The 27,372-nt window shown below is 50.4% G+C and overlaps 2 protein-coding genes across 3 annotated transcripts; one reads left to right on the top strand and one right to left on the bottom strand.

The window, feature by feature from the left end:
* Positions 1-425: 425 nt before the first annotated feature.
* On the top strand, positions 426-3,286 carry CYREN (cell cycle regulator of NHEJ; the record flags this gene model as incomplete). The annotated part of the gene is made up of 3 exons (XM_080664839.1): positions 426-694; positions 1,575-1,650; positions 3,038-3,286. The coding sequence occupies exons 1-3, from the start codon at positions 549-551 to the stop codon at positions 3,284-3,286; spliced, it is 471 nt and encodes a 156-aa protein (XP_080520965.1). The 5' UTR covers positions 426-548.
* TMEM140 (transmembrane protein 140) lies at positions 1,676-22,921 on the bottom strand. Of its 2 annotated transcripts, XR_013960421.1 has the most exons (3): positions 22,554-22,767; positions 4,736-5,402; positions 3,582-4,309 (listed from the first exon to the last, which is right to left on the bottom strand). XR_013960421.1 is itself a non-coding variant. In XM_080664838.1 (2 exons), exon 2 carries the CDS (start codon positions 5,363-5,365, stop codon positions 4,808-4,810), a length of 558 nt encoding a protein of 185 aa, XP_080520964.1. In that variant the 5' UTR covers positions 5,366-5,402; positions 22,554-22,921; the 3' UTR covers positions 1,676-4,807. The 2 variants fall into 2 exon arrangements, 1 of the variants encoding a protein (XP_080520964.1); XM_080664838.1 differs by having other exon boundaries at positions 1,676-5,402; positions 22,554-22,921.
* Positions 22,922-27,372: the final 4,451 nt, after the last annotated feature.

The raw sequence follows: 27,372 nt of genomic DNA, 5'->3' as shown, positions 1-27,372 counted from the left end.
CTGCTGCTGGTTAAAAATCTCTGGATTGGTGGAGGGGTTGCTGGCCAATGAAACCTTATTGTGGATCAAATGGCCTCAGGGTTTCTTGTAAGCACACCAACGTAGAGGGAGTGAGAAGCCCAGAGAGATCATTGGGAGATACTTTAGGGCTAGGATAGACTGGGCACCGTGAGCACCTGGGGTGGCCAGGAGGGTGGCACCTCCTTTCTTTCTCCTGGGAGGGTGTTCTTCCCTCTTCATGTTCAGCGGCTCAGAGCAGAGGCTGCGGGAGGCATTTCTGTTGGGCCTGCTTGTGTGGGGTCTGGGGCCTGCCCAGCCACACCTCCCTGGCTGCCCTGTGAGAGGCCTGAGTCTTGGGCCCTACTCACCAGCCGGGTCACCTGTGAGCATATTAGAATTCACTGGGCTTTGTTCTTTGTAGGAATCAAAGCTTGACTCCCATTCAAGGACAAACAGACCTACAATTCCTGGTGTGATGAGAAAGTGGGATTTGCTGTCCTGGATCAGAAAAGCGAGTCAGTAAGCGAGGGCCCTGACCTTCATCAGTGATGAGGGAGATGGCAGCCTCACGTTCTGGGGATAAAAAGAGGGTCCTTCCCTCCTGGATGACAGCCCAGGGGCCCGGGGAGAGAATGTTGACGGTGAAGGCCCCGAAGAGGAGGAGGATGGCAGCGGTGCCGGCGGCTGCAGCCAGGTGGGACACCTCCGAGCCAGGGTCATCACAGCGTTGGCAGAACCGTGAGGTGGGCCGGCGCTTCAGTCCATCTCTTCAGCTCTTAGGAGGCGCACGGGCTGCGCGCAGGAGGCTGAGTGAGCTGTGTTCACCCAGGCAGACGCCTCTGCCTCTTGGTGAATCTGCAACTCCCAGGTAGTGCCCCCCCACTTCTCGGGGTTGCACGCATCAGCCAAGCTGTCCAACACCAGGTGTCTAAAATGCCCCTCTCTTTATTTGCAACAATAAGTGTGGCCATCAAGTGGGCAAGATGAGTGGGCCAGGTCATCATCCTTCTGTGGGCAGATGTCCTGGGACAGGAGCAGCAAGCCCCTGTGTCAGCCTGGATCAGAGGCTGTGGGTGAACTAGTGGATGATGGCAACTGTGGGGTCTTGAGGCCGCCAGGGAGGAGATGTCCCTGAACTCACCTGAGGGGGTACCGAGTGCTCAGTGCTGCCCCTCTGCTCTTCCTTTTATAAGGTTTCTTACCTGACCAGCCTCCCTCTCTGACTGGCACAGCCTTTCCGGACTGTATTCATGCATTTAGTTAGGTCTCAGGCGGGTCTTGGCCTGGGGGTCCATTTGACCTGCTCAGAGGTATGTGTGTGTCAGTTTGGCTCTTGGGAGTAGCCATCAAGCCTTATTTCTAAATCCCTGGGGGAGTTGGCAGAGTTGGGAAGCCCCCACTGTTGCCTCCAAGACCTCCCTCTGCCAGTCACTGGTCCCAATGAGGAAGCCGCTTGATGCCCTGAGGAAGCTGGTGCTCTCATCCCTGGCGGAAGGCCCAGGGATGCAGCTCTCCTTCCTCGTGAGACGGGAGAGCCGTCTGCCCCCATCTGTAGCGTTGTGCCTTTCTTTCAGGCTCCCCGCAGTGAAGACTGTGTACTGCATGAGTGAAGCCGAACTTGTCGATGTTGCTCTGGGGGTCCTGATTGAGGTAAAGTCAGCTGTGTCTTTTTTTAAAAACATGTTTTTATTTCAGAGAGAGGAGGGAAGAGGGGGAGAGAGAGAGAAACATTGGAGAGAGAAACATTAATCGGCTGCCTCCTGTACGCCCCCTATTGGGGATCGAGCCCGCAACCCCGCATGTCCCCTGACGGGGAATCAAACCAGCAGACTTTCAGTGCATGGGATGATGCTCAGCCAACTGAGCCACACCAGTTGGCTGTTCTTGCTCTTTTGACCACAAACGCTTTACAGGCTGAAACTAGACTGGGCCCTTGGTTCGTGTCAGTAATTCTTGGACAGCCTCGGGGAGCCCTCCCACGTGTCCACCCTTCTCCTGCTTGCCCCTTGTCTCATGAATCTCTCAGGCCATGCTCCCCCGCTGTGAGCTGTGCACCAACCACGCATTTGGGGCTGGATGCCCGGGGAGGGGTGGCTGGGCAGGGAGAGCAGCCCTGTGTGGGTGACTGTGCCGGGGTGAATGCCGAGGGGACAGGAGGCCTTGACCTGCAGTGTTCTCTGAAGGATCTCAGTTGGGCAAGATGACTCCTGGCCTCTGTGCCTGGCAGAACAGCACTGTGGTCTCCTGTCTTCCCGAAGCAAGTAATAATCATACCACCTTAGAGTTGGGTAGTTCTGTATAATAGACCAGGTATTTTTATTGTTTTGTTAATCCTCACTCGAGGATATTTCCCCCCCATTGATTTAAGAGAGAGTGGAAGGCGGGGAGACAGAGAGAGAAACATCAATGTGAGAGAGACACATCGATTGGTTGCCTCCTCCACATGCCCTGACCAGGGCCAGAATCGAATCGAGCCTGCAACCTGGTACCTGCCCTTGACTGGACTCAAATCCGAGACCCTTCAGTCCATGGGCCAATGGTCTGACCACTGAGCAACTGGCTAGGGATGATCAGGTATTTTTATATATCACTATCTCATTTAATCCTTGCAATAATCTGGGGATGTAGTTATTTCAGATACTATTATTCCCATTTTACAGATGAAGAAGTTGAGATGCAGGGACTTCCCCTAAGTTGCCCATAAGTGACAGGGTGTAGGCCCACACTTTCTTTTATCCAGTGCTCCTTCCACTGTCACCTGCCTTCCCAGACTAGTTTTTTTTATGTATTTTTCTTTTCTACTTCGGTATTCCTCAGGCCTCTGCCCCCTTCTCTCGAGTTGGTCTTGGTTTCTCCCAGAGCTCTTGAGAGTGGAGGGTGGGCAGCAGTGGGGTGAAGGAGGTGGAGCAGCCACTGATTTGGGAGCAGTGCCCGACCTGGTCAGTGCTGGCTTCGCAGTTGCTTCTGGGCATGGTCTCCACCACTGACACGTTAGGGAAATAAGTTTACATGTGTTTCGTCTGGTCTTTCTTCACAGAGCCGAAAACAGGAAAAGGCCTTGGAGCAGCGGCCCCTGGCAGGCACTGATGCGCCAGAGCTGGCCCCCACCTGCTTGGAGGGGCCGACTTCTCCTGAGAGAAGTGAGGGTGAGGACAGTGGGGAAGCAGCCCTCCCCCCAGGTCTGGGGCCACCTCAGGGGTCTGCAGGCTTGGAGCCTGCCTGCAGCACAAGCCCTGAGGAAGACGAGGATGCGTTCAAGTACGTCAGGGAGATATTCTTCAGCTAAGGGACAGGTTGTCCCAGGACGTTACATCGGAACAGCTAACGGGAGCTGGGCTTTGGCTCTGCCTGGGGACTGCTCCCAGCTCCATACCCTTGGGCTTGGAGCCAGAAACCCTTCTCTGGCCACCATGACACTCGGCCTTGGGAAGTGAGGGATCCAAATGAACTGCCATTAGAATTCCTCTCGGAGTTGTGTCTCCAGCCCCTCCCCCACCCTGGCACAGGGGTCTGCAGTCCCCATGTCTGTGTATTCAGGGACCAGGCTCTGGAGAGAATGAGGTCGCAGTGTCAGACTGATTGGCACCAAGGAATCAATTTAATACCTTTCAAACAGAAAAAAGTACGGCTGCTAAATACACCAGAATTGTCCAGTTTAGGCAGCTCTCTCTCTCCATGGGGAGGAAGCCGAATTTAAAGTTTCCCACACAGGCAGCCAGCCAACCCCTGAGCCTCCCTCATAGCCCTGAAGACATTCTGCCCACAGTGCTCTGCTCTGTCTGGGAGCTTAGCGCTCCCGGGTACCTTTGGTCCAAGCCTTCTACCCATCAGACAGGCCTCCTCTCCTGAGCTGCCCCCTTCCTTCTACTTGGCGGCCTCGGCCCTGATCCCTGGCCACTCTGAAAGCGCTGTGGGGCAGGCTCCCAAAGTGGACGCTAAGGACAAGCGGTCAGGGCAGAGTCCACACTGCCTCTGTGGCTTTTGGCAGGCAGACAGTGAGGCGGCCATTGCTATAGTCTTTTCAATATACAGTGCGGAAAAGTATAGTTCCCCATGCACAAGTGGTGCTTGTGTCCTTTCTAGGTCTAGCTTGAGCAGTGAAGGGACGCAGCGTTTGTGGAACCATTCAGTCCTGTTCACCCTCCCTGCCCCACCAGGTTTCGGCATGCTCTGCTCCCGGACTCCCAGGTCCCACGTTAGGAACGGCATGCCAACTCACTCGCCTGCTGTCCAGCTTGGGGTCCGGCTTGGGGTCTGGCAGCCTTACTCAGGGGAACTTCAGGGACTCCCTCGGAGATCTCTCCTGTGCCTTTGGGAGTGGTGTCATGGGGAGGGGTGAGGAAGGGGGAAGCTTGCTCACCAGGGCCCCGGGGACACTGAGGTGCTCTCAGTGTTCCCCATTTGTTGCCATGAACCTTCCCTGGGTCTCAGTTTGGCCTTTGGCCAATCATCCTGAAAATCTGGCCCTGGGACGGGAACCCTTCTCTGGCCACCATCCGAGAATGAAGTAAGAATGGTTTGCTCAGATCAGTTATAAAGCAGTTCTCGTGACAAGGAGCTGCGTGGTGTTAGCAGTCCCAAAGGACAGACAAGCCAACACTAAGAAGCCCAGGGCCCAGTCACCCTCGCTGCCCCGGCCTCCTTCATGCCGGGTGCCCCTTCCTCAGTGGGGCCCATCTGCTCAAGCTTGAGATCAGTATTAGCTGTGAAGCAGGGTGGCTGAGAAAACACCAACCCATGAGTCCTCTGGCGCCTGTCTGAGCCTCCTTCAAACAGCTCTGGCCGTCATGGGAGCCTCCGGACAGGACTAGCAGCCCTCCAGCTTGCTCTTGTCATCTTCTGCCCTTTGGGGGAACATGACTGTGGCCATAAGCAAGAGGACGAGCAAGGCCTGGGCAGCAGCCAGAGCTAGAAATCCAGGCCCCAGGAGGGAGGGCGTGACCCACTTCCAGGTGTAGGTGAGGAAGAGGCCCAGGCCCCCCGCCAGCAGCATGGAGGCCATCGCCAGGAAGCACACTGCCAGATGCCACTCGCCCTCGCTCCTGTTGCAGCGGGCCAGGAGCAGAGGCAGGGGGACAAAGAGGGTGAGGACCAGGGCCCCGTACAGGCCGAGCCTGGCCAGGGCCAGGGCGCCCTGAGGCAGCCCCAGGGCCTCCAGCTCAGGGAACCGGTGGCACTGCAGGCAGCCCGCGCTCTCGTTCCACAGGCAGAAGTTGTAGAAGCCGATTCTCAGGTTGGGCAGGTTGATGAGGTCGCCCGCCTTCCAGAGGAGAGCGTAGAACAGCAGGAAGATGGCCACGACCTCGAGGACCATGATGCCCAGGAACAGCAGCTGGTCGCCCCGCCTGGGTCTGGGGAGGCTCATCTTCTCTTGTTCTCAGCAGGGCCACCCTCCTGGGAACCTGAGGGAAGTCACATCAGTGAGTGTCCAGCTCTCCCTTTCTCCCTCCCAGTTTCTTCCCAAGCTCATGCTCTCCCTTCTGGAATTCCATAAAAACCTGTGGCAAACTCCCACTCTCTCCCACTCTGCCGCCTCCAAGGAATGTGAGGCAACTTGTCGCCAGGACAGGCTCTCCCGGCAGCCTGAGTGCCTCAGACATGCAGCGTACACACAAGCCCCTGAAGACACGTGTGAGGTTTCTCAGGCCCCTTGCCGAGGGCGAGGGGCAAGGCTGTCATTGGGGCTTGACGGAAGAGGCAGATGCTGAGGGTCCTGGCGACCCCTAGGACCACGCGGGAGCTGTAAGGGTGACCATCACTGGCCACAAGCCAGTTAACTCAGAACTGGGGTTGGGGCAGGCGCAGGTGTTCTCAGCTCTGCCGCTCCTGGCTGAGCAGGCTGAGGACCGCCAGAGTCCCTGCCTGCTCCAGGAATGCGTTCCTGGGCTAAGACTCCATGCCGCCTGGTGATGAAATCACATCATTTTAGAACGACTCCAGTATTTTTTTTTCCTGACAACACTTAATATATGTTGATTATTTTTTTAAATCGTGAAAAATATTTAAAAGAAAAATATATAAAAACAACCTTTTCCCCACCACATACGGTAGAACCACTGTTAATCTACCAATATTCAGCATTTGTAAATAATCACCATTAAGCATAATGCTTTTCTTACTATTAGGCACATTTTTCAAAGCTCTTTAATATTCTTCAAAAGCGTGGTCAATGGCTGTATGATAGTTCATGTCAGATTTACCCACTGCACTATTTTTTGGACAAATACTTCTCATTTTTCACCATTATAATCGACAGTCAAGGTAAGTGCTAACTATGTAACAGTGCAATTATTGTATCAAGGGTAGACTCCTTTAGTGATTTCATTGCGTATTGCCAAATTGACCTACAGAAAACTTGCCTAACCCGCCTCACCATTTTTTGAAAAATCCTTTCACTACATTTTAAATCAGTAGGACTTTTCCCAATCGGCATCGAAAACAGTCTGCACACTGGATACAATTTTTCCAATACGGGACAAAACAGCCCTTTACACAGTGAAGTGCCCAGGAACCAGTGCCGGAAGCCAGATGAGACAGGATGCTGAGGCCAGAATGCAGAGGGGCGTCCAGGGTGTTCGTCCTGTCAGTCCCCCAGCCAGGAGAACCAGGTGGCCATTGGTGGCCCTGGGGGGAGGCCCCGAGACAGCCCTGGAGATGAACTTTTGAAGGGACCCTCAGGGGAGTAGTCCCTCTAATAGAGTGGACTGGAGGGTCCTGACCACACCCACATCTGCTCTGCAAGAGCTGAAAAGGAGCAACTGGAAAAGAACAGTCTGAAGGAACAGGATGTGGGAGAGGTGGCGTCTTAGTCCCTACAGCTGCTGTAACAGAATACCATAGACTGGGTGGCTTATAAAGAACAGAAATTGATTCCTCACGGTTCTGGAGGCTGGATGTCCAAGCTCAAGGTGCCTGCAGACTCCGCGTCTGGTGCGGCCCACTTCCTGGTTCAGAGATGACACCTCTGTGTCCTTGCGGTGAAAGGGGCAAGGGAGCTAGCTCTCTGGGGCCTTTTTATAACAGTCCCGTTCCTGAGGGCTCCACCCTCATGACCTAATCATCTCCCTAAGGCCCCACCTCCTAATATCACGTTGGAGATCAGGTTTCAACATATATGGGGGCGGGGGGCCACACATACATTCAGTCTGGCAGGTGGCTCCATTCAAAGGACCTGAGTGAATGCAAATAATGAGAATAAAGATTTATCAGTGGCTCCCGGGGCAGAGACCCAGGGATATTGCCTGGAGGTGAGGCAGGTGCCTGTTAGGACAGGAACCTACACCTAAGCACACAGGGAGGGCTGACTCCATGCTGCCGCCACCTGACCACGGTCTTCTGCCCATTGCATCTCCTGCGAGCTGGGCCGGGGAGCTCTGTCCTGGGGGTGAGGCCAGCTCAGCGGAGCCTGGGGAGCTGCCCCTGCAGCCACTATCCTCGTCTTTGGAGGCCTGAATTAGTGAAACTGAGAAGCTGAAGGCCCCGTTTGAAGGTGGTTGGGAGATTCCTGCAGCGATGACGCCTGCTACAGATTTATCAGGAATGAAAATGGTGTCTTTAGTCCATGCTTGATCAGATTGAGATAATAGAGGAGTTTTAACCAGTTAGGGCCCATCCGGGAGAAATTGCCAGCAGGGACATATTTTGCATATTTAACATGTTTGTATAGGCCTCTGTCTGCATGTTTAGTGAAGTTAGGGATTCAGGGGGGAAAACAGTGCTAGGACTGGAACCCCGACTTCCGTCATTGTGCTGCAGGAGATACCGTTTGACTTGCCTCCCTTGTCCAGAAACCAACAGGTTGGGACTTGCCTTTGTATAAATGCCCCTCCTTATTTCTCCGATATCGAGCCTGTTACATTTGGGTTCAAAAAAAAGTCACTGTTAAACTTCTTGAAAACAAGACTCGGTCGAAAAAGACTCAGGGGACTCCTCAGGAGGAGACTCAGCCACCTTCCCGCAGCTCCTCCAGCCCTTTGTTTCCAGCTTCCTGTTTTTCTTGCAACTGACCTTTTGGAGGTTTTCAGTAGAGTGAAACAAAAGCGCTAAGAAGCCCCTGATCGTGTGGAGCAGGTGACAGGTTCTCTGGTTCCCTTTATTCTTCTCACCTCCATGCGGGGGGAGTCCAGTCCCAGCTCTGCTGCCTGGGGCTCTCCACCATCAGGCCTGACTTAGAACTTGAACTTGGAATTCTCTAGTGAGGCCCTGCTCCCTTGGGTCTTCCAGTCTTGCTTTGCTTAATCCAGCATCTCTCAGGATGTCCTCATTCCCATCTGCCCAACTCCTAAAGGCCTGCCCTGTTTGCTGTTCCTCTAAACCAGTGGTTCTTAACCTTTCTAATGCCACGACCCACAGGTTGAAAACCGCTGCTGTAGAGCCTAAGACGACTCTCCCAGGGACGACTTTCCTTGTTTTCTCCCCAGTATGGTACTGATACACAGTAGGAACTCACATTGTCCTTTCACGTACATATCTTAATATGCACCTATCTTAAGAAGACACCTTGGCGGGAGGGAGGCGTGTTCTATGTCTCATACATACTCAACACCGTGCTGGGATGGCCCCTACACACTTCCTCTTGGAAATATGGACAGACTTCGGGAACTCGTGGACAGAGAGAGGTTGGAGGCTCATCCTGGCTTCCTTTTCTAAACCTTTCACAGTGACAGTCGACGGACATTTGGTTGGGAAACCCCGTGGCACCCTTCTCCTCGGCTGTCCTAGGAGCCTACCCTGTTGTGTGCTTTTTGGCTTTTAAGTATCATAGTAATCGTAGTTATTATGCTCTCACAACTATGAGCCTTCTAATTCCCGTTAATGATAAGCCTGGGCTTCCTTCAGAGGGCAAAGGGGAGGCTGCTGAATCATTGTTGCCATTTTGAGGTGAATTGTTTTCCGTTTTAAGTAAAGTAAATACTTGCTGATGGTAGATAAATAGAACTGTGGAAGTCTGATCCATAACCTCAGGTCGTAGAAATAACCACTTTTAACAACACATTTCCTTCTGGAACGTTGTTTTGCAGAGTTGAGTTTACATTAACTACATCTGTTTATGTCTCACTTTGTAAATATCTTTATAGCATGAATATTTCCTTACATCACAAGAAATGCCCCTAAATGATATTTTGAATGACTGCATAGCAGTTGCACAGTTTAAATTTTTATAGATTGTGTTTTATAACATTTCTTTGTAATATTATAATGCTATGGTGAATATATTTGTTGGATCAACTTACCCTTAGTGAGCAAAAACTGGGCTATGCACCTGGCAGGCCTGACAAGCCCTGTGACCCAAAGCCCCCACACAGGATGGCCTGATCACAAGTTCCTAGCGCAGCAGGTCATGCAGCCAACCACTTGCAGGCCTGCAGCTTCCTTAGCGAGTCCGTCTTTACCTCAGGTGAACTCTGTTCTTATGCATGGATGACATACCTTTCCAATGCCAGAGGAATTCCCTTTTCCAGACCCCTCCAAGGCACAACCGCCCACACCGGAGCACAAGGCCATAGCAACCCTTGTTAGCTTGCTCCTTGCATACCACCTCTGTGTGCTGTAAATATTATTAGCTGTCCTAATAATTAGGACAGCGGAAAAGAAATGTGTTTCTCCATTTTGTCTGTTATCCAAACCCAGAGATTTTCCTGCTTTGCTCTCTCCCACCTGCCTCCTTAATCTACCTCCAATGGATTTCATGTACCTTTTTACGTCTCCTCCTTTGATTCTAATGTATAAAATAAACTGCAAAACTGCTATTCTCTGGAGCATTTGAGAGCTTGTTTTCTGGCATACGTAGTCACTTTGGCTCAAATAATAAAAATTCTCTCCAGATTTGAACACTTCTTCCATGGACACCTTCCACCAGCAGCTGAGAGAATGCTGATTCTCATCGTCCACAGTACTGGGCATTCTCCAGTCTTTTCATCTTGGATAATGACAGTGACACAGCTGACACCATTTCTCTTTCATGAGTCAAGCTCCACATTTTCCAAGTGTCTACTGACCGCCTATAATTTTTCTCTGGTGATGAGCTCTCAGTTCCTTTGTGTGTCTTTTTCTTATCATTTCGAGTTTTGGTTTTTGCTTCTCAGTCTGTATGAGCCCCTTTATAAATAAAGGCTGTTAGCCCTTTGCTGTCATAATTGTTACAATAAAGCACAACCCTTTTTGCTGCACCAGGGCCCCTGGACCAAGACACAAATTTAGACTCCAAATCAGTGTGTTCAGACTTGACCATTGTTACTTGGGATTCCCAGTTTGGGAAGCAGAAGGCAAAGATTCTCAGACTATTCAGTTGAAGCAGGCTGTTTTTCATTTAAGCATTTCTAAAATGTTCACGCTGACAGGATGGTGACTGAAAGAGACACACTTCACATCCTATTCTTGGCAGTTTCATATTAAAGGAGTGAAATGTTCGTGAGGCTGTGTCTGAGGGAGGATTGCAATCTGGCAGAAACAGCATTGAAAAACCCCTCTGGCTGTCCATCATGCTGCGTCACAGCCTCAGGCTGCCCAGGCCAGGGTGCAGGGCACCAGTGGGCAGAGCAGCGGCTTGCAGGCCCAGCCTGTGTGAGTAGAAACTGCCCCGGAGGTGCTCCTGAGCACTCGGCAGGGCTGGGGAGCAGGAAGGCTGGTAACCCTTGCTGATTTATTTAAGATGTCCGAGTGCCGCTTGCTCTCTCAAGTCACAGAATCAAAATGAACTTTACAAACGACCCATTGTGCCTGCCTTTTCATAGCGGGTTTCTAGTGCCAATGTCTGCCTCCCGAGCATACGCTGTGCCTTTTTCTTACATGCTGGCTATTGCATAACTTAATCAAACAGCGATCATGCTCTCATTTATCATTTCTAACTTGTCACTGCTCTAAGGCTTTAATATTACCTTTTCATCTTATGCCAATATTTGAGGTCCCTAGTAAACTCCCCTCTCCTCTACTTTATCTTATACAAAAGGAACCCCCCCAACTAAAAAAAAAAAAAAGCTTCTTCTGTGTGGTTTTTAAAAAAATTCATTCTTCCTGGCAGAATGGGTGATGATATTGAGTAATCAGACTTGATTTAGAGCTTGGTTTATATAGTTTCTCACCATTTACCTGACTCCTCACCTGCACATCTTGGCCACAGATAATGCCCGAGGCCAGCCTCACAGAGCATGCCTACACAGCGACCCAGGGGACCCACACCCACCAGCAGTGCCAGGCTATTACATTCCTTACAGTTCAGTGAAGCCTCGCGGTGTGCCCAGCAGCGAGGAACACGGGTCCCAATAGAGCATGTCCCCTCCCGTCAGCGTTCCCTCTCCACGGGGTGGGGACTGCACCCCAGAACACTCGAGTTCCCTCTCCAGAACAGCATGCTCCACCTGGCAGGTATGTATGTGTCCCGGACCTTTCTACCAAGGGTGACTCGGCTTACCAAGGGTGCCCTCTGTTCATGGGCAACATTGGCAGGAACGGGACACCTCGTGCTGTCACTGCCATGTCACTCTCTGACCTCGTCTCGTCTTCTGGCTCTCCCATCTCCCCCAGCTTCTGCTACAACCCCTTCTTCCGTATTTTTCCAAAAATCTGGGCCAAGCTCAGGGCTTTTGTGCTTGCCATTCCCTCTGCCTGGAATGCTCTTCCATTAAATATATTTCCCTCCCTCGCCTCTCTTGCATCTCTGCCCAAATGTCCTCCCCTCAGCGAGGCCATCCTGGTTGGCTTTTTAAACTGCACCAGCCCCTCTGAAGTCCCCAGCACTCCCCTGCCCCCTTCCTGCTCTTCACAGCATTGCAACATGGAATGGTCTAAATACTGTACTTGCTGTCTTTCCCACCCCCAAGAGAATGGGAGCTCTATAAGGACAAGGAATTTTGCCTGTTATTCATTTTTATGTATCTATGGTTGGCTGGCTATCGATCTATTATCTATCATCTATCAAAATTCTACCTTTTGCCCTGGCCGGTGTGATTCCAGGTCTGGGCATATACCAAGGTTTTGGGTTTGATACCCTGTAGGGTGAGTATGGGAGGCAAACAATCAATGTCTCTCACTCTCTCTTCCTTTCTCTAAACATCCTTGACTGAGGATTAAAAAGGAAGGAAGGAAGGAAGGAAGGAAGGAAGGAAGGAAGGAAGGAAGGGAGGGAGGGAGGGAGGGAGGGAGGGAGGGAGGGAGGGAGGGAGGTGTAAGGTCTGGGGCTGGGAAAGCAGGAACTTTATAAACTTTGCTTTCTAGCCTGCTTTAGCCTGCTTGAATAATGAGGAAGATAAACTTAAGCTGTCTGACCTTGTAGGCCAGAGACTAGATATGCCCATACTTTCAATGCCATGCCAGGTGCATTTTTTAATTGGATAGAACTGTGTTGTTTTCAAGGCCAGCAGCAAGATAACCACTAAGTGCACATAGGGCTGGCTCTTTAATAAAAAGGGAAGTTCTGCTTGTAGCCTTGCTTAGAATTTGAATTCATTTTCTCTAAGCCCACCGGTGAAGCCCACCGGTGAATAAGTGTGACTCCCCCGGCCTGTGCTCTCGGGCTGCGGGACCTCACCCGAGAGCTTTTAATAAACGCGATTTTTCGCTTTTACCCTGCTTGTCTTGGTCAACTTATTGGTTTCGGTCGGGTTAAGTCTTACATCTCTGATTAAACCTTACATTCTGGTGCCGAAACCCGGGAGGCTTATTAAGCCTCTCGGCCAGGACCTTCCTGACCGGACCAGTGGGCCTCAGAACCGATCTTCGCCCGGCGGTGAGGTAGGCTTCCACCCGTTCTATTCAGTGTTCCTAGGGCACCCTGTCTGTAGTCGCGGCCACGCCAGGGGGCCCTCCTGCAAGGTATCCCAGGGATATCTTCCACGGACTTGCCTCTCCGGTGGGGACGCCCCCGAGATGGCCTGTCCCCTGCCTCTGTATTCAGAGTTCTCTCTCAACTGGGGACGCCTGCTTGAGAGACCTCTCCGACCCGGGACCTGAATCAGTATGGGCAGCAATTCCTCCAAGCCGCACTCCAAAACACCCGTAGGGTGTGTTCTCTCCAATTGGCGCGAATTAGGGTACGATCAGACGGAACAGAGAAAGCGTCGCCTCATCCAATTGTCCACTGAAATTTGGCCTCGCTACACTCTGGACAACGGCTCTGTCTGGCCCCTGGGCGGCACTTTCGATTTCAGAATCTTGACTGACCTAACCAATTTTTGCCAACGCACAGGTAACTGGCCTGAAATCCCTTATGTTCAGGCTTTCTGGTACCTCCGCTCTCGCCCCCAGCTCTGTATGATCTGCTCTCTCACCCAAATTCTCCTCGCTAAAACAGACCCGAAAGCTTCTGCTCCACAGGTGCCGGATCAGCGACCCGCGGGCGACTCGCCCCCGGCAAAGCCAGAGGACTCAGCACTAACCATCCCGCCAGAGTTGCTTGCAACGCCCCCTGTCCGGGCACCTCCTCCCGTCCCTGCGCCGGTTCCGGCACCTCCTCCTGTTCCTGCGCCGGTTCCGGCATCTCCACCCATCACTGCACCAGTCCCAGCATCTCCACCCATCTCTGCGCCGTCCCCCACGCCCGCAGCCCTCTACCCCCAACTCCCATCTGCGTGGAATCCCCCTCCTCCTCCCCTTCCGTATGCTCCAGCTCCCGCTTCTCCGCTTCTCCTCATACCGCGGACTCTAAACCTCCGCTGGTTTCTCCCCCTATAGCAGGTCGGACCAGGTCAAATCACCCCACCCTCGCTGATCCCTGGACTCCCCCTCAGACTCCCCAGACTCTAGCTCCCCTCCGAGAAGTCGCAGGACCTGAGGGAATCGTCCGGGTCCCTGTCCCTTTTTCTCTACCCGACTCTCCCCTGAAGGCCCTGCCGGGGCTGTGGTCTTAGCGACCCACTTTATCACTCAGTCAGCCCCGGACATCAGGAGGAAGCTCAAAAAGGCAGAACAGGGCCCTCAAACTCCAGTACGGGACCTGGTAAACATGGCAATTAAAGTTTTTAACTCCCGTGAGGAGGACGCAGAGATAGCCCGCCAGCGCCAGGCTAAAGAGACTGCTACTTTCCAGGCCCAGGCCCTCCTGGCTGCTCTAAGGCCGGCAGCTGGGAAGGGGGTCCTGAAAAAAGGCGGCGTCCCTCCAGGACGCTGCTACAAATGTGATCAGGAAGGTCACTGGGCCCAAAGCTGCCCCAACCCTCGTCCTCCCCGCAAGCCATGTCCACTGTGCAAAAAGGCCGGACATTGGAAATCCGATTGTCCTGGGACCCCGAATGCACTCTCGGTGCCTCTACGTGGGGAGAGAGCTGAGACCCCGGCCTTGGATCTTGCAATGCTTGGACTTGCAGACGACTGAGGAGGCCCAGACTCAGAGACCCCCATCACCCTCGCCGAGCCTAGGGTAACTCTCCAGGTAGCGGGTAAGTCAACCATCTTTCTGGTGGACACGGGGGCTACCTACTCTGTCCTTCCCTCCTTCTCCGGTCCCTTACGTCCTTCCCAGGTCTCCGTGGTGGGGATTGATGGCCAACCATCCCACCCGTTAGCCACCGGCCCAGTGCACTGCCGACTTGAAAAAACCTTTTTTACACACTCCTTCCTGGTTATTCCCTCCTGCCCGATTCCCCTACTGGGTCGGGACATCCTACACCGCCTTGGAGCCAGTATCCACCTCCCTTCCCTCCCACACTCCTCTCTTCTTGCGCTCCTTTCCACTGCAACACTCCCTTCTCAAACCCCGCAGCTTAAAAATCTTACAGAAGTACCCCTATACACTGGAGCGGATTTCCCGAGGGTCTGCTACTCCTCCCAGCCGAACCCGACTTCCTGCAACATCACGGTTCGAGTCGACAAGACCATCCAGGCACCCCCAGGAGGATTCTTCTGGTGCAACGGCACCCTAACAAAGGCTGTATCACCTTCGACACAGGTCTGTTACCCAGCTTCCCTGGTCCCTCAGCTAACCATGTATGGACGGGGAGAGTTCCTACAAAAACTCTCACCAGCTCCCTCCCGCTTAAAACGCGCTGTCTTTCTCCCTGTGGTGGTCGGTCTCTCCCTGGCCTCCGCTCTGGCAGCAGGGGGCCTAAGTGGCGGGGCTCTAAACCACAGCATCTCCTCCTCTCAGAACCTAGAGGGAAGACTGCAGGTAGCACTAGAAGCCTCCGCTGCCTCCCTAGCCTCCCTGCAACGCCAAATAACATCAGTGGCCAGAGTCGCCCTACAAAACAGGTGAGCCCTCGACCTGCTTACGGCGGACAAAGGTGGCACTTGCCTATTCCTGCGAGAGGAATGCTGTTACTACATCAACGAAACAGGGCTAGTCGAAGAAAACATTGACGTCCTCAGTAAAATGAGGGAGGAACTAAAGCAACGCCGACGGGGGGGGGGGGGGGGCCCTTCGCGGGATGGTGGGAGGGAGAAATGATGCAATGGATACTCCCCATACTCACCCCCTTACTAACCCTCAGCCTAATCCTAATGCTTGCTCCCTGTATTTTTAAATTTTTGCAGTCCCGCATGCAAGAAATCTCTCGGATAACGGTCAACCAGCTCCTCTTACACCCTTACAGCCCGTTGCCCCTGGACCCACCGGATCCCGACCTTGCTTAAACTCCGCCCCTGGTCAGCCTGAAGAAGTCAGACCAGTCATCGTCCTATGTCACCAAAGAGGTCGGGATGTAAGGTCTGGGGCTGGGAAAGCAGGAACTTTATAAACTTTGCTTTCTAGCCTGCTTTAGCCTGCTTGAATAATGAGGAAGATAAACTTAAGCTGTCTGACCTTGTAGGCAAGAGATTAGATATGCCCATACTTTCAATGCCATGCCAGGTGCATTTTTTAATTGGATAGAACTGTGTTGTTTTCAAGGCCAGCAGCGAGATAACCACTAAGTGCACATAGGGCTGGCTCTTTAATAAAAAGGGAAGTTCTGCTTGTAGCCTTGCTTAGAATTTGAATTCATTTTCTCTAAGCCCACCGGTGAACCCACAGGTGAATAAGTGTGACTCCCCCGGCCTGTGCTCTTGGGCCGTGGGACCTCACCCGAGAGCTTTCAATAAACGCGATTTTTCGCTTTTACCCTGTTTGTCTTGGTCAACTTATTGGTTTCGGTCGGGTTAAGTCTTACATCTCTGATTAAACCTTACAGGAGGGAGGGAGGGAAGGAGGAAAGAAGGAAGCTGTGTGGTCGCACCGCCTGTCAGCGGCGAGTCCCAGGAAGGCAGCTGTCACATAGGGACCTGGCGGTTAAGACGTGGACCTTGGAGTCAGACCATCTGGGTTCCCATCGCTGTTCTGTCGGTCACCAACATCCCCTCCTCCCCCCCCTCTCAATGCTTTGTGAGACTCAGGTAAGTCCATTTTATGCCTAGAACAAACAGCACCTGTGGCTGCTCTAACTCCACCAACGAAGCCGTGACTCCAGGAGAGAAAAGGGAATCGAGGGAAGAGCGAGGGAGAGGTGGAGGCTCGGGGAATGTAACAGGAGCAGAGCGAAGCGAAGCCAAGCTCAGGAGGAAAGTGCTAACAGAAGAAAGCCGGGGAAAGGGAGCCTGCCGGGGAGAGGCAGCTGTCACTTCCTCCTCCTCCTTGGAGGCCACTGGCCTGTCTCTGGCTGAACTTGTGTGTTCATGGTCTGGGTGTGGCTCCCACACAATGAAAAGGGAAAAAGCAAGACATTTGTGTCTTATTTCCTTTGGCGAAGTATGAGCCCACATTCTCTTTGTTTCAAAACGGGGCCTCAGCGTTTTCCCGAAGGCGTTTGGGGGGCAGCCTCCTGGGTTCCCCAGAGTGCGCTGCGGGAGGCCAGGCCTGCCAGCAGCTCTTTAATCTGACCCACTTAATTCTCCCCCATAAATAAAAACAGCATTACCAGCAGAAATACGACACCATGTGACTGCAATATTTAGCCGGAAGCCTGGGTCCCACCACCTCCACATACAACAGGCTGCTGCAACGATTCCATTAAAATTAACTTGCTAATCGTTCACTTGCTTTGTTATTTATTAGCCCTTTCTTTGCTAGAGATTATCCAGCTAGGAACAAAGGTCAAAAAAAAAAAATTTAGAGGGAGGAAAAAAATCCTTAAAAAATGAGAAAATGCTTGTACCTTGGAACCCATCCTCACTTGTTTTTATTGGTGGGACTCCACAGTCAAGTTCACAGGAGGCTAAGGTTCATGGACCCAAAGCAGAGTGGGAGACAAACAGCACTAGACGCCAGGGATGCCTCCGGCCAAGACCTCGGTCCTGCGCCAGTCCCTCTGCTGCGGTCATGACGAAGACTCCCAGGCCCTCTTCTCCTGATCACCCATCATCCCACCTGCTGGCTCCATTAACCATGCATTTTGGGGGATTCCCTGAGTCACAGGCCAGGGAACCAGTAACACGAGGGCAAACCAGGGGCCTGCTCTCATTGAGCTTGTGCTCTCACTGGGGTGAAAAACACCAAACACATATAAAATATATATATATACACACACATATATATTTAATTTCAGACAGAAAGGGGGAGAGAGAGAGAGAGAGAGAGAGAGAGAGAGAGAGAGAGAGAGAGAGAAACATCAATGATGAGAGAGAATCATTGATCAGCTGCCTCCTGCATGCTCCCCACTGGTAATCGAGCCTGAAACCTGGGCATGTGCCCTGACTGGGAATCGAACTGTGACCTCCTGGTTCATAGGTCAGCGCTCAACTACTGAGCCAAGCCAGTTGGGCTCAAACACATATTTAAAAAAAAATAATTATAACTTCTGAAAAACTTTGGGAAGTCATAAACAGGATGAAGTGGAGGAGAGACACGGGCAGGAGGAAGTGGTGAGTCTAGATCAGGGGTTAGGGAAGGCCTGAGGGTGTGAAAGGCCATGGTGGGCTGGGCCAAGGGAAGAGCCTTCTGGGAGGAGAGCGCAGTTGTGATAAACACGCTGTTGGGAGAGGAACAGACTGCAGACCAGGGGCTGCAGCCCAACTAAGAAGAAGGGACAAGATGAAAGTGGACAGGTGAGTGGGGCCCAGACCCCCAAGGGCCTTGTAGGCCAAGGTGGGAGGTTTGGACTGTGTCCTCTGACTAAGTGCTCCATTACCTCAGACCCTCCTGCCCCAGCAGATGGGAATAGGCCCCCAGGGGGTGGGGCTGAAACCGCAGACACAGATGAAAAGGGAAGAAGCAAGACAGATGCTGAGGGGGGAGGCGAGGAGCAATGCCAGGGGTTATTCAGGACCCTGCTGCCACCAGCCTTGCTGGGAAGACCAAGGCCTGTCCATGCACTTGGTACCTAACAGTCAAAGAAAAGTAGAGACAAAGGCAAAGAATAATAGTCACGTAGACCTTGACCTTAATTTTTGCAAAGGTATTTGAGAGGTGGCAAGAAGGGAGGCTGTTTTTCATGAATTTCACCTCCATCCCACACTAGAGGATGTCGCTCTTTCCTGTGAGCTTCAGATGCATGTGAAATGGCTTCTCAACGAGTGCAGAATATCTGAGTGAGTAGATGCTAAGGGGCCACCCTGCAGCCCTCAGGCCAGCATCTGGGAACCCCAGAAGGTGACGTTTCCCTGGTCACTTGGCGGGTTGGCTCACTGTGGCTCTGCTTCCCGAAGGAAAGGAAGCCCGAGGACGGGCAGGGACGGCGTTCCTTCTTCTCTGGCCAGGACCTCGCTGTTAGAACGCCCCCTCCCAAGTGGACAAAGCCCTGGGATCTGCGGGTCAACTCCCAAAATCTCCTGAGGCCTAGGTGTGGGCTGATAAAGTTAATTCATCTATTGGGACCCACACAACGGAGGCCGCCCCAGTGGCTGGGCCTGCACAGATCTAAATCTAGGTCAACACTTAAGGGAAACACCTGTCACAGAACCCTCACCGGCACCAGCCACAGTCTTCCACCTCAGCACTGGCTCGCTTACCTGACCCTGGGAAACAGGTCCTCTAGCTTGATGAGGAGATCCCCCCTCAACCAATCCTGCCGGCTTCCCGATCCTGCCCGTTTCCCGTGGCCTCTTCTAACTCCATAAAACTCGCTCTTGCCAGCATCCCTCAGGAAGAGGCTCCACTGCTTGTGGGGTGCTGGGTTGGGGAATGCACGGAGGTGCTGGGAGGGTGGCATGCTACCTCCCTCTCCCTCCCCCCATACTTTCCCTAGGTGTCTCTTGCAGTGGCTGGTCCCGAGTTGTATCCTTTTATAATAAACTAGAGGCCCGGTGCACGAAATTCATGCACAGGTAGGGTCCCTAGGCCTGGCCGGTGATCAGGGCCAATCAGGGCCTTCTTTTGTTCTGTGCCCCTCCCCCCAGTGGTCAGTCCACATCATAGCAAGTGGTCAAACTCCCAGTTGGTTGAACTCCCAAGGGGACAATTTGCATATTAGCCTTTTATTATATAGGATGGGTAGTTTTGCCTTGACTAAAGGAATGAGCACCTGGTTACTAAACTGCTTTAGTTCTGTCATTGGACAGGCAGGGCTGAGAGAGCTGAGGCAGTGCGAGCCCAGGTACATGCTCAGCAAGATCTCAGGTGCTAATGAGAACATGCTATCCATGGATTTGAAGACGAAGCTTCCAAACTATTTGTTATGTTTATTAATTAACTTTAAGATATATCACTTGGCCCTACGGCAGGCTAGTCGCAGAAGTAAGCAGGGCCTCCGGTTCCCAGGTAGGTTTCTAGAATAACTGGAGGGGAAGTTGGGCCGAATAAAACGGAATGGCAGGTCCAGATGGACAGCTCCAGAGAGCAGACTGCCTCTGAAAAGTTATGCATACAAAGTAACACAGGATGGAGATGGCGTTATAATTTAGTGGAAGAACGGGTTTTTTATTACCGCGGAAGCAATTTGTTAACTGAAAACGAAACTATTTTACGTCCTCATGTCATTAACTCCAAGTACCCAAATAAATTGCACGTGGATCCAATAATAAAATGTAGTGAACAGAAAAATCTAGAAATATGTATATATTTGATTTATGAGAAAGAATGCTCTGAGCTTAAAAGCAAATTGAAATCACAAAGAAAAATTGTACAGATTTAACTATTTAAAATATACAACAAAACAACATAAATTAAAAAAGTCAGTGAGCACGCCCTGGCTGGTGCCCGGTGGTTAGAGCGTTGGCCCGCGCACTGAAGAGTCTCAGGCTGGGTTCCTGGTCAAGGGCACATGCCTGGGTTGCGGGTTTGATCCCGGACCCCTGTTGGGGCACCTTCAGGAGGCAACCAATCAATGTGTCTCTCTCCCATCGATGTTTCTCTCCCTTCCTCCCTCTCTCTCTCTTTCTCCCTCCCTTCCACTCTCTCTAAAAATCAGTGGGAAAAACATCCTCGGGTGAAGATTAACAAACAAACAAAACAAGTAAATGTGCATGAAAACTATCTGCAACAGAAAACGAAATGATTAATATACCTAATATATAAAATGTTCATGCAGACAGATAAAAGAAAAGATTAACCCCCATGAAAGTAGACAAGGAATATGAAGGGATAGTTGAGATATTTGACAAAAGAAGGAATGCAAAACCGTAGAGCTCTGTAAACAACTGTTTCTCCTTCTCTGTCCTCTCCACCGTGTGGTGGGGGGGCTGTGGGGGGGTTTCTCCACCAGGCAGTTCTCTGGCTGCTCTACAATGTAACTGAATTCTGACACCATCTCCCTGGAGAGAGCATCAGTTAAGGGCTTGGTTCCACAAGGACCACTCTCCACTTCAGATGCTAACCTCAGGTCTAGATCGTCATCTGTGCTTCTAACTGACTGGTTACAATTGGGAGGTTACTAGGTTACTGGTTTATTATAAAAGAATACAACTCAGGACCAGCCAGTGGAAGAGACACCTAGGGAAGGTTTGGGGGTGGGGGGACGGGCAGGGGGGTGCACGTAGCACGCCACGCTCCCAGCAACTCTCCAACCCTGTGCTGCAGGGATTATGAAGGTTTCATTACTCAGTCTCCAGCCACTCACCTCCCTGAGGTTCAGGGTGGGGCTGAAAGCTCCAACCCTCTAATCACATGCTTGTTTTCCCTTGCAACCTGGGACTTTCCAGAAGTCACCCCGTTAACAAACTCAGATGTGGTTTAAAAGGGCTTGCTATGGATAAATAAGACACTTTTATCTTAAGATCACTTAAGAAATCCCAAGAGTTTTTAGGAGCTCTGAGCCAGGAACGGGGACAAAGAGCAAATATGTATTTATTAGAAATCACTGTATCACATTAGCTAACATAAAAAAGTCTATACCTTAGCCAGTGGTCGGCAAACTGCGGCTCGAGAGTCACATGCAGCTCGAGAGCTGCGGTTTGCCGCTCTGTTGACTAGTGAGTTTGCTGACCACTGCCTTAGGCAATGTAGTCAAAGTTGTGCCAAGGAAAATAATCTATGTGCTTCATCAAAACAGCCAATAAAAACACTTGATCCCAAGACGCATTAAAACGGGCATTCTCATACAATGACCGTGGAGGTAAACATTCTTACAAACTTTCTGGAAGCAATATGCATTAAAAATCCCCAAAACAGTCACATCTTTTGGCCACGTAATTCCACTCACAAGTCTATCTTAAGGGAGCAATCAGAAATGCAATCAATGATTCCCACTCAGGAATGTTCATCACAGTATTATTTGGACAAAAAAAAATGGAAAGCAACGTGGATGCCCAACATCAGAATTAAATGACCTATCAAGATGATGAAATTCTAGGCAACCTTTAGAAAAACGAGGTATCTCTGGATAGTGGCATTATAGGCAGCTGTTCTCTTCTTTCTGCATTAAAAGTACTTCCAGAATTACGTTATAGCTATGAAAAAGGGAAGCAATAAACAAGCAACTCAGCGTTCAGACCAGGAGTAAGCTGGGAAGAGCGGTGAGAAGGGGGAACACATGCAAAGTGAGTGGAGACCATCACGTGAACTGGCTCGGAGGCCCAGGGCTTCAGGGGGGATGGGGCATAGGGAGCCAACGCTAAAAAATGTCCTTGTCCTGAGGGAGGAAGGAAAGAAGGGTCACACATATGCATGCATTTTTCTTCCTTTTTCAAAGAATTTTTTTCATCTTACGGGTGAAGAAGATAATGAACATTATTAGAGAAAGAGCCCATATTAAAAAAAAAACCACACAAAAACCCCCCAAAAACCTTTGAAGATGTGCACCAACAGGTCTAAAATCCCACCATGAATTTCCATCAAGGCGTGAGAAGTAATGGCATCCAATCACACAGGCACCGGAAATCTTAGACCCTATGGTATCCTTTCTGAGTCAAGAACACAGGTTGACAACCTTAATCCACAGGTTGTATTTTTAGGATCCACCTCACCAGCCACGGACGTTTGTGCAGACTTTGTGCAAGCCCCTGCTGCCTGCGGTTATCCCCGCGTTTCTACCCAGTGATACTGGCGTTGCCCTCACCATGTTCTAGGCCAGAGATACACAGGGTGATGCTGAAGGGAGGAAGGAGAGCACGGGGTAATCAGACGTGGGGGAGGAAGGCCGCAGACACTGACAGCCGATACTTTCGCCATGCCCACGGCTAGAATGTGAAAGGTCGGCGGGCGGGGGAGGAACAAACTCATCTTGCATGGAGAGGCAGGCTGGGCAATCGAGGGTGCAGGGAGGACGGGTACTCACCAAAAGGAGATGCAGAGCCTACAGAAACACTCCTGAACCGGAGGAGCAGGAGCTCAGGTTCTGTTTGCTCTTTCTCACTGGCTTGCTCGAGTCAGGCCCCAGGAGCAGGACGTGTCAGGCTCCAGGAGCGGGGCTGGCACACCAGGCAGATGCGAGCCGCGACCTGCCCGCATTTGCACTGGTACCTAGCAGAGTAAACAGCTCTCTGAACTTCGGCCCACTCTTGTGCTGAGGTCACCAGCAGCTGATTTCACTTTCGTTTCTTCACTTGCCCTTAGTGGCCCCTGACTTCTCGGAAAGAAGGCTTATAAACAATGCTGTCCTGCTCTTTACCCAAACTGGAGCCGGCCAACCCACTGGCTTCAAGACCAGATAAGTGTCTTGATTGTATCACACAACAATTCCAGGAAAGGCACGGGCCAACACACTCTCAAATCTCTGAGTGATTTAAACTGCAAGGTAAACACAACCGGGAATCATATTTAGAAGGGGCTTCCGAACCAGGTCCAGGCTACCGAACCCACTGGGAAGCAGTTATGCTAGCTGGGCCCCTGCTTTTCAGAAATCAGCTTTGTATCCTGGGCTTCTCTGGACACACAGCATTCTCACGCGGTTGTTAGGTCCTTGCTGAGCAGCTGGGGCAGCTCTTTCAAAATAAGAGAACCAGACTTTTATGTTTGAAATCATGGGGACTCCTGGCCAGTTTTAAAAACTGCTTACTTTGCTCACATGACCATTTGGAAATTCCAAGTTGGGTTAAGCTTAGTTATTATCGAGTAATATTGCTGAATCCTTCAGGGTTTCTCTTCCCCTCCCCCCAAATGAATTCCTTGATCTGCTACTTTTCCCCCTCTTTGAAGTTCTTTTAAGCTCAAACCCTAGAAAGAGGTGATGTGACCCAATGGAAAGCAAGAATAGAGGCGTTGGCATCAGGGAGCTCTGTGAGAAATTAGCAAATTATTTAATCTCTCTGGGTTAAAGTAGATCGAAAATGAAAGCAGGACTACTTGCACAGCTGTTGTGGAAATGGGAGATAATACATGAGCACAGTACGGTACTGGGCACGTAGTAATGGTAGCTGTTATTATTAAAAGCAAAATTTCTAAATATCTAGTTTAGCCTTCACAGTAATGTCTTTAAGCCAGAGGCAGAATTAACATTTTGATACTAATACAAACCATTACTCTGCAAACAGATCACTGGTGAGTGAAGGGACACAATATAGAAGAGAAAGGAACATATATTTTAAACATTTATTAAAAGTTATAATGCATATTCGTTTAAGAGTCAAATATTCTCCAAAGTTTATTATGAAAAACAGCCACCCCACACTCTGAATTATTTTTTGGCTCAGAGATAAGTATTTCCACCTGTTTTAACTAATTCCGTAGGTAGATACTACAATTCTCTGAATAACATGCTTATATTGGTACTTCCTGATTTTTCCCTTTCAGGTGTAATCTATTGACTCTCACCTGTAGAAGATAAAGATTTAGCTTTCTTCTCCCCGACTCCATGTTCCACAAGTATAAGTCCTTTTTCCATCCTGCTTCCGAACTGGTTATAATTTCATGTAAATCAATACTCAGTGTCTACAACATTGTGACTATGTAAATACTGTATGCAAAGCTGAGCCATGTGAAAAGCGATGAGTTCTTTTTCTTTCCTGCATAACTTTCTGTCTGCCTTGGAGATAATTACCTTTTTTTTTGTTTGGTTTTCAATGTACTTGACACTAACCCAAACCTCAAATCTTCATCAAATCTTTTTTGAGAAATGTATATGCATCGTTTTTATCTCTTCCTGAGAAAGGCTGCCCCAGTGCCTCCCCACCTGTCCAGGCTGGGCCCGGGCCTTGCCACCTGACACACAGTTGTCACCTGGAACCTCACTTCGCCGCCGTCGCCCTGGATTCCCTTTGCCTCTTCCTATTGGTCCACCTATTTCCAGCATCAAAGGCTTTTCTTGACTTGTTTTTTTCTACTTTTAAACACTATTTATCAAAATTAGATGAGAGTATAGAATTTTAGGCTAAAGATATTTTGCCTCATCATTTTGAAAGCCTTGTTCCATTCCATCAAGCTCTCATGTTCTTGGCGAGAAGTTTAAAGCCATTTGCTCCCTAGTTTCCAAAATAGCCTCCCCTATTTTCGTCCTTGCAGCTTTTTCTTAAAAAATAAAAATGATTGCTATTTCAGTGGGTTTTAGAGAAGGAGCAAAATTAAGTGTGTGTCCTTTGCCATTTTTAACTGGAAATTAAAAAATATATTTTTTAACCGTAGGGGGGCTATTTCTGCCTCACAAGTTCCCTCTGGCAACAGAGCTGGCCTCTGGTTAAGCCGGTTGCTCTTATCAGGCTGCTAGCCTCCTCTTGGTTGTGTAACCACAATCTCCACTGCTTTTGACAATACCCTCAGCTACAAACATCTCCACACTCTGTTCCAAACAAGGCCGATCACCCAGGGAGCTCTGTTTTTGGGGGCCTCCTCTCCTCCTGGGGCAAATACCTGAGCCTGCGGACAGGGACAGTGAGCTGCTCCTCCTAGCACCACTTCTGCTTTTGGAGCCGGGTGCTGAGCGGGGCAGCCTCTGGCCTTTCAGCTCGCTTCTCCTCCGTGGAACCCCGCCCTGTGACCACGCTCGGACAAAGACCAGGCTCCAGTGTCCGTGGCTGCTGACTCTGGGAAGAGCCCTTGTCTTAGGGCTGGGTGGAGGAGGTGGGGAGGCCCTGGCTTCTTGGCTGTACTTGCCTGGCATTTAGCCTGTGCAACGCAGAGGTAGGGACAGAGAAATGCTAGCAGTTGCCCCTCCAGGGGAGGCACTGCAGCCCTTGACTGGGGAAGGATGGGGGCTTATAATCCCTGTGTTCTTGGCCACATGCTATACTCTCACTGCTCTTACTGATTTAGTAGATTGTCTTTAATGGATGTTTCTTCACATGTTGTATGTCCTTAGGACATTTTTTTTATACCAGCTATGGCATTCTCGCTGGGCAGTGGGTGGACAGTGCCTCAAGCTGCCTTCCTGGAATTGACCTCTGACCCTTTATTATTTTTCACAGGGAAAAGTTTTTTTAAAAAAATATATTTTATTGATTTTTTACAGTTAGGAAGGGAGAGGGAGAGTTAGAAACATCGATGAGCTGCCTCCTGCACACCCCCTACTGGGGATGTGCCTGCAACCAAGGTACATGCCCTTGACCAGAATTGAACCTGGGACCTTCAGTCCGCAGGCCGACACTCTATGCACTGAGCCAAACCAGTTAGGGCAGTGGTCGGCAAACTGAGGCTCGCGAGCCACATGCGGCTCTTTGGCCCCTTGAGTGTTCTGACGCCACTTCTTCAAAATAGACTCGCCCAGGCCGAAAACTGACTTCTGCGCATGGGCCACAAAGTTTCAATCTCACTGTACGTGCACGCCCGCACATGGTATTTTGTGGAAGAGCCGCACTCAAGGTGCCAAAGAGCCGCATGTGGCTCGTGAGCCGCGGTTTGCCGACCACTGAGTTAGGGCCACAGGGAAAAGTTTTAACTGCATAACATCGAAAGACTTGCAGGCAAAGGATATCATGAACAAATCTAAAACGATAAACTTCATAAAATTATAAAATAAGAACAATGGTTGTAATTTCTAGTCCCTTACATTAATCTATGAATTTCTAATTTAACTAAGAAAAATGCTGACAGGTTCAACCAGGGATGTCTTTATTGAGATAAATTGAGGTAAAAGTTTATTGAGGTAAATATTAAGCTACTTTTATAGATTTCTAATAATATATACATTAAAAGTCTTTTTTTTTTGCTTCAAATATCTCTTTTCAGTCTCAGGTTTTATGAAATGTCAATGGTGGTTTATAATAATAGTAAAAACAAAATACTTATGTCATCTAATTCTAGGGTGCCTGATGAAATAGAAATAATGTATCACAATTAGATTAAAATCATCTATACTTAAAAACACGCTTAGGAATTAAAATTCTATCAAACATCAATAAGAGCAAACAAAGAATACAATCAAGTAACAGCAGTTGAGGGAAATCTAAATTACTTTTAAAGAGAGAAAACACAGATGTCCCACTGGGGTGTGGATATTCAGGGCTGGTGCTTGGAAATATGACCTGAACCTGCAGGTAGGTGATCCTGACCTCTGCGGCCTCAGGCATAATTCTCCTGCCTGCTCTTCTCTAGCCGAGCGGGAAAACTGATGCCTGCAGCAGGGCGCCTGTCAGGGATTTTAGGGGCTCCATCATCATTACAGCCTGTTTCATTCATGTGTATTACTTTTCAAGAATCTACCCCCTACCCACCCCCTTCAGTTCCCACATTTCCTATCCCCCACCTGCTTGGGAAAGCAGGCTTGGGCTCTCCCATAGATGAGTGTTTTCATTCAAACCATCCATTATTTCCCTCTCAAGTTCTGCTTTTCTTTCAGAGATGCCTTTGGCATTCGTCAATGGGATTAGGATTTTGACCCACCTTTGACTGATGTCTGTCCTTGACGATGAGCCATTATGGCCTTTATGACGTGACTTGAGGGCGTTATAGGCTGTGTAAACTCGTTAATCTTTCACCAACATAACAATATCCTTCAACCTGGGCAGAAAAGCATTTGGCTAGTTCTTTATTCCTCCTTAAAACCATGTTGGCCCGCTAACATCCAGTGGCCAGCTACCACCACAGAGCACCGTCCCAGGACAAGCCGGACAGGTACCTTTGTGGCAGTCGAAGGCCCTCCACGGCTTCAAGGGCACTGCGCTTGGCCTCTGGCTGTTAGGACCCGGGGACCACGCTGCCTGCTTGGAACCCCGTGGACTGCTAGG

This window comes from Plecotus auritus (genome assembly GCF_963455305.1).
Source record: "Plecotus auritus genome assembly, chromosome: 4".
Taxonomy (NCBI): domain Eukaryota; kingdom Metazoa; phylum Chordata; class Mammalia; order Chiroptera; family Vespertilionidae; genus Plecotus; species Plecotus auritus.
Note: the sequence above shows the minus strand (reverse complement) of the source record. Positions and strands in the feature narration are given on the sequence as shown.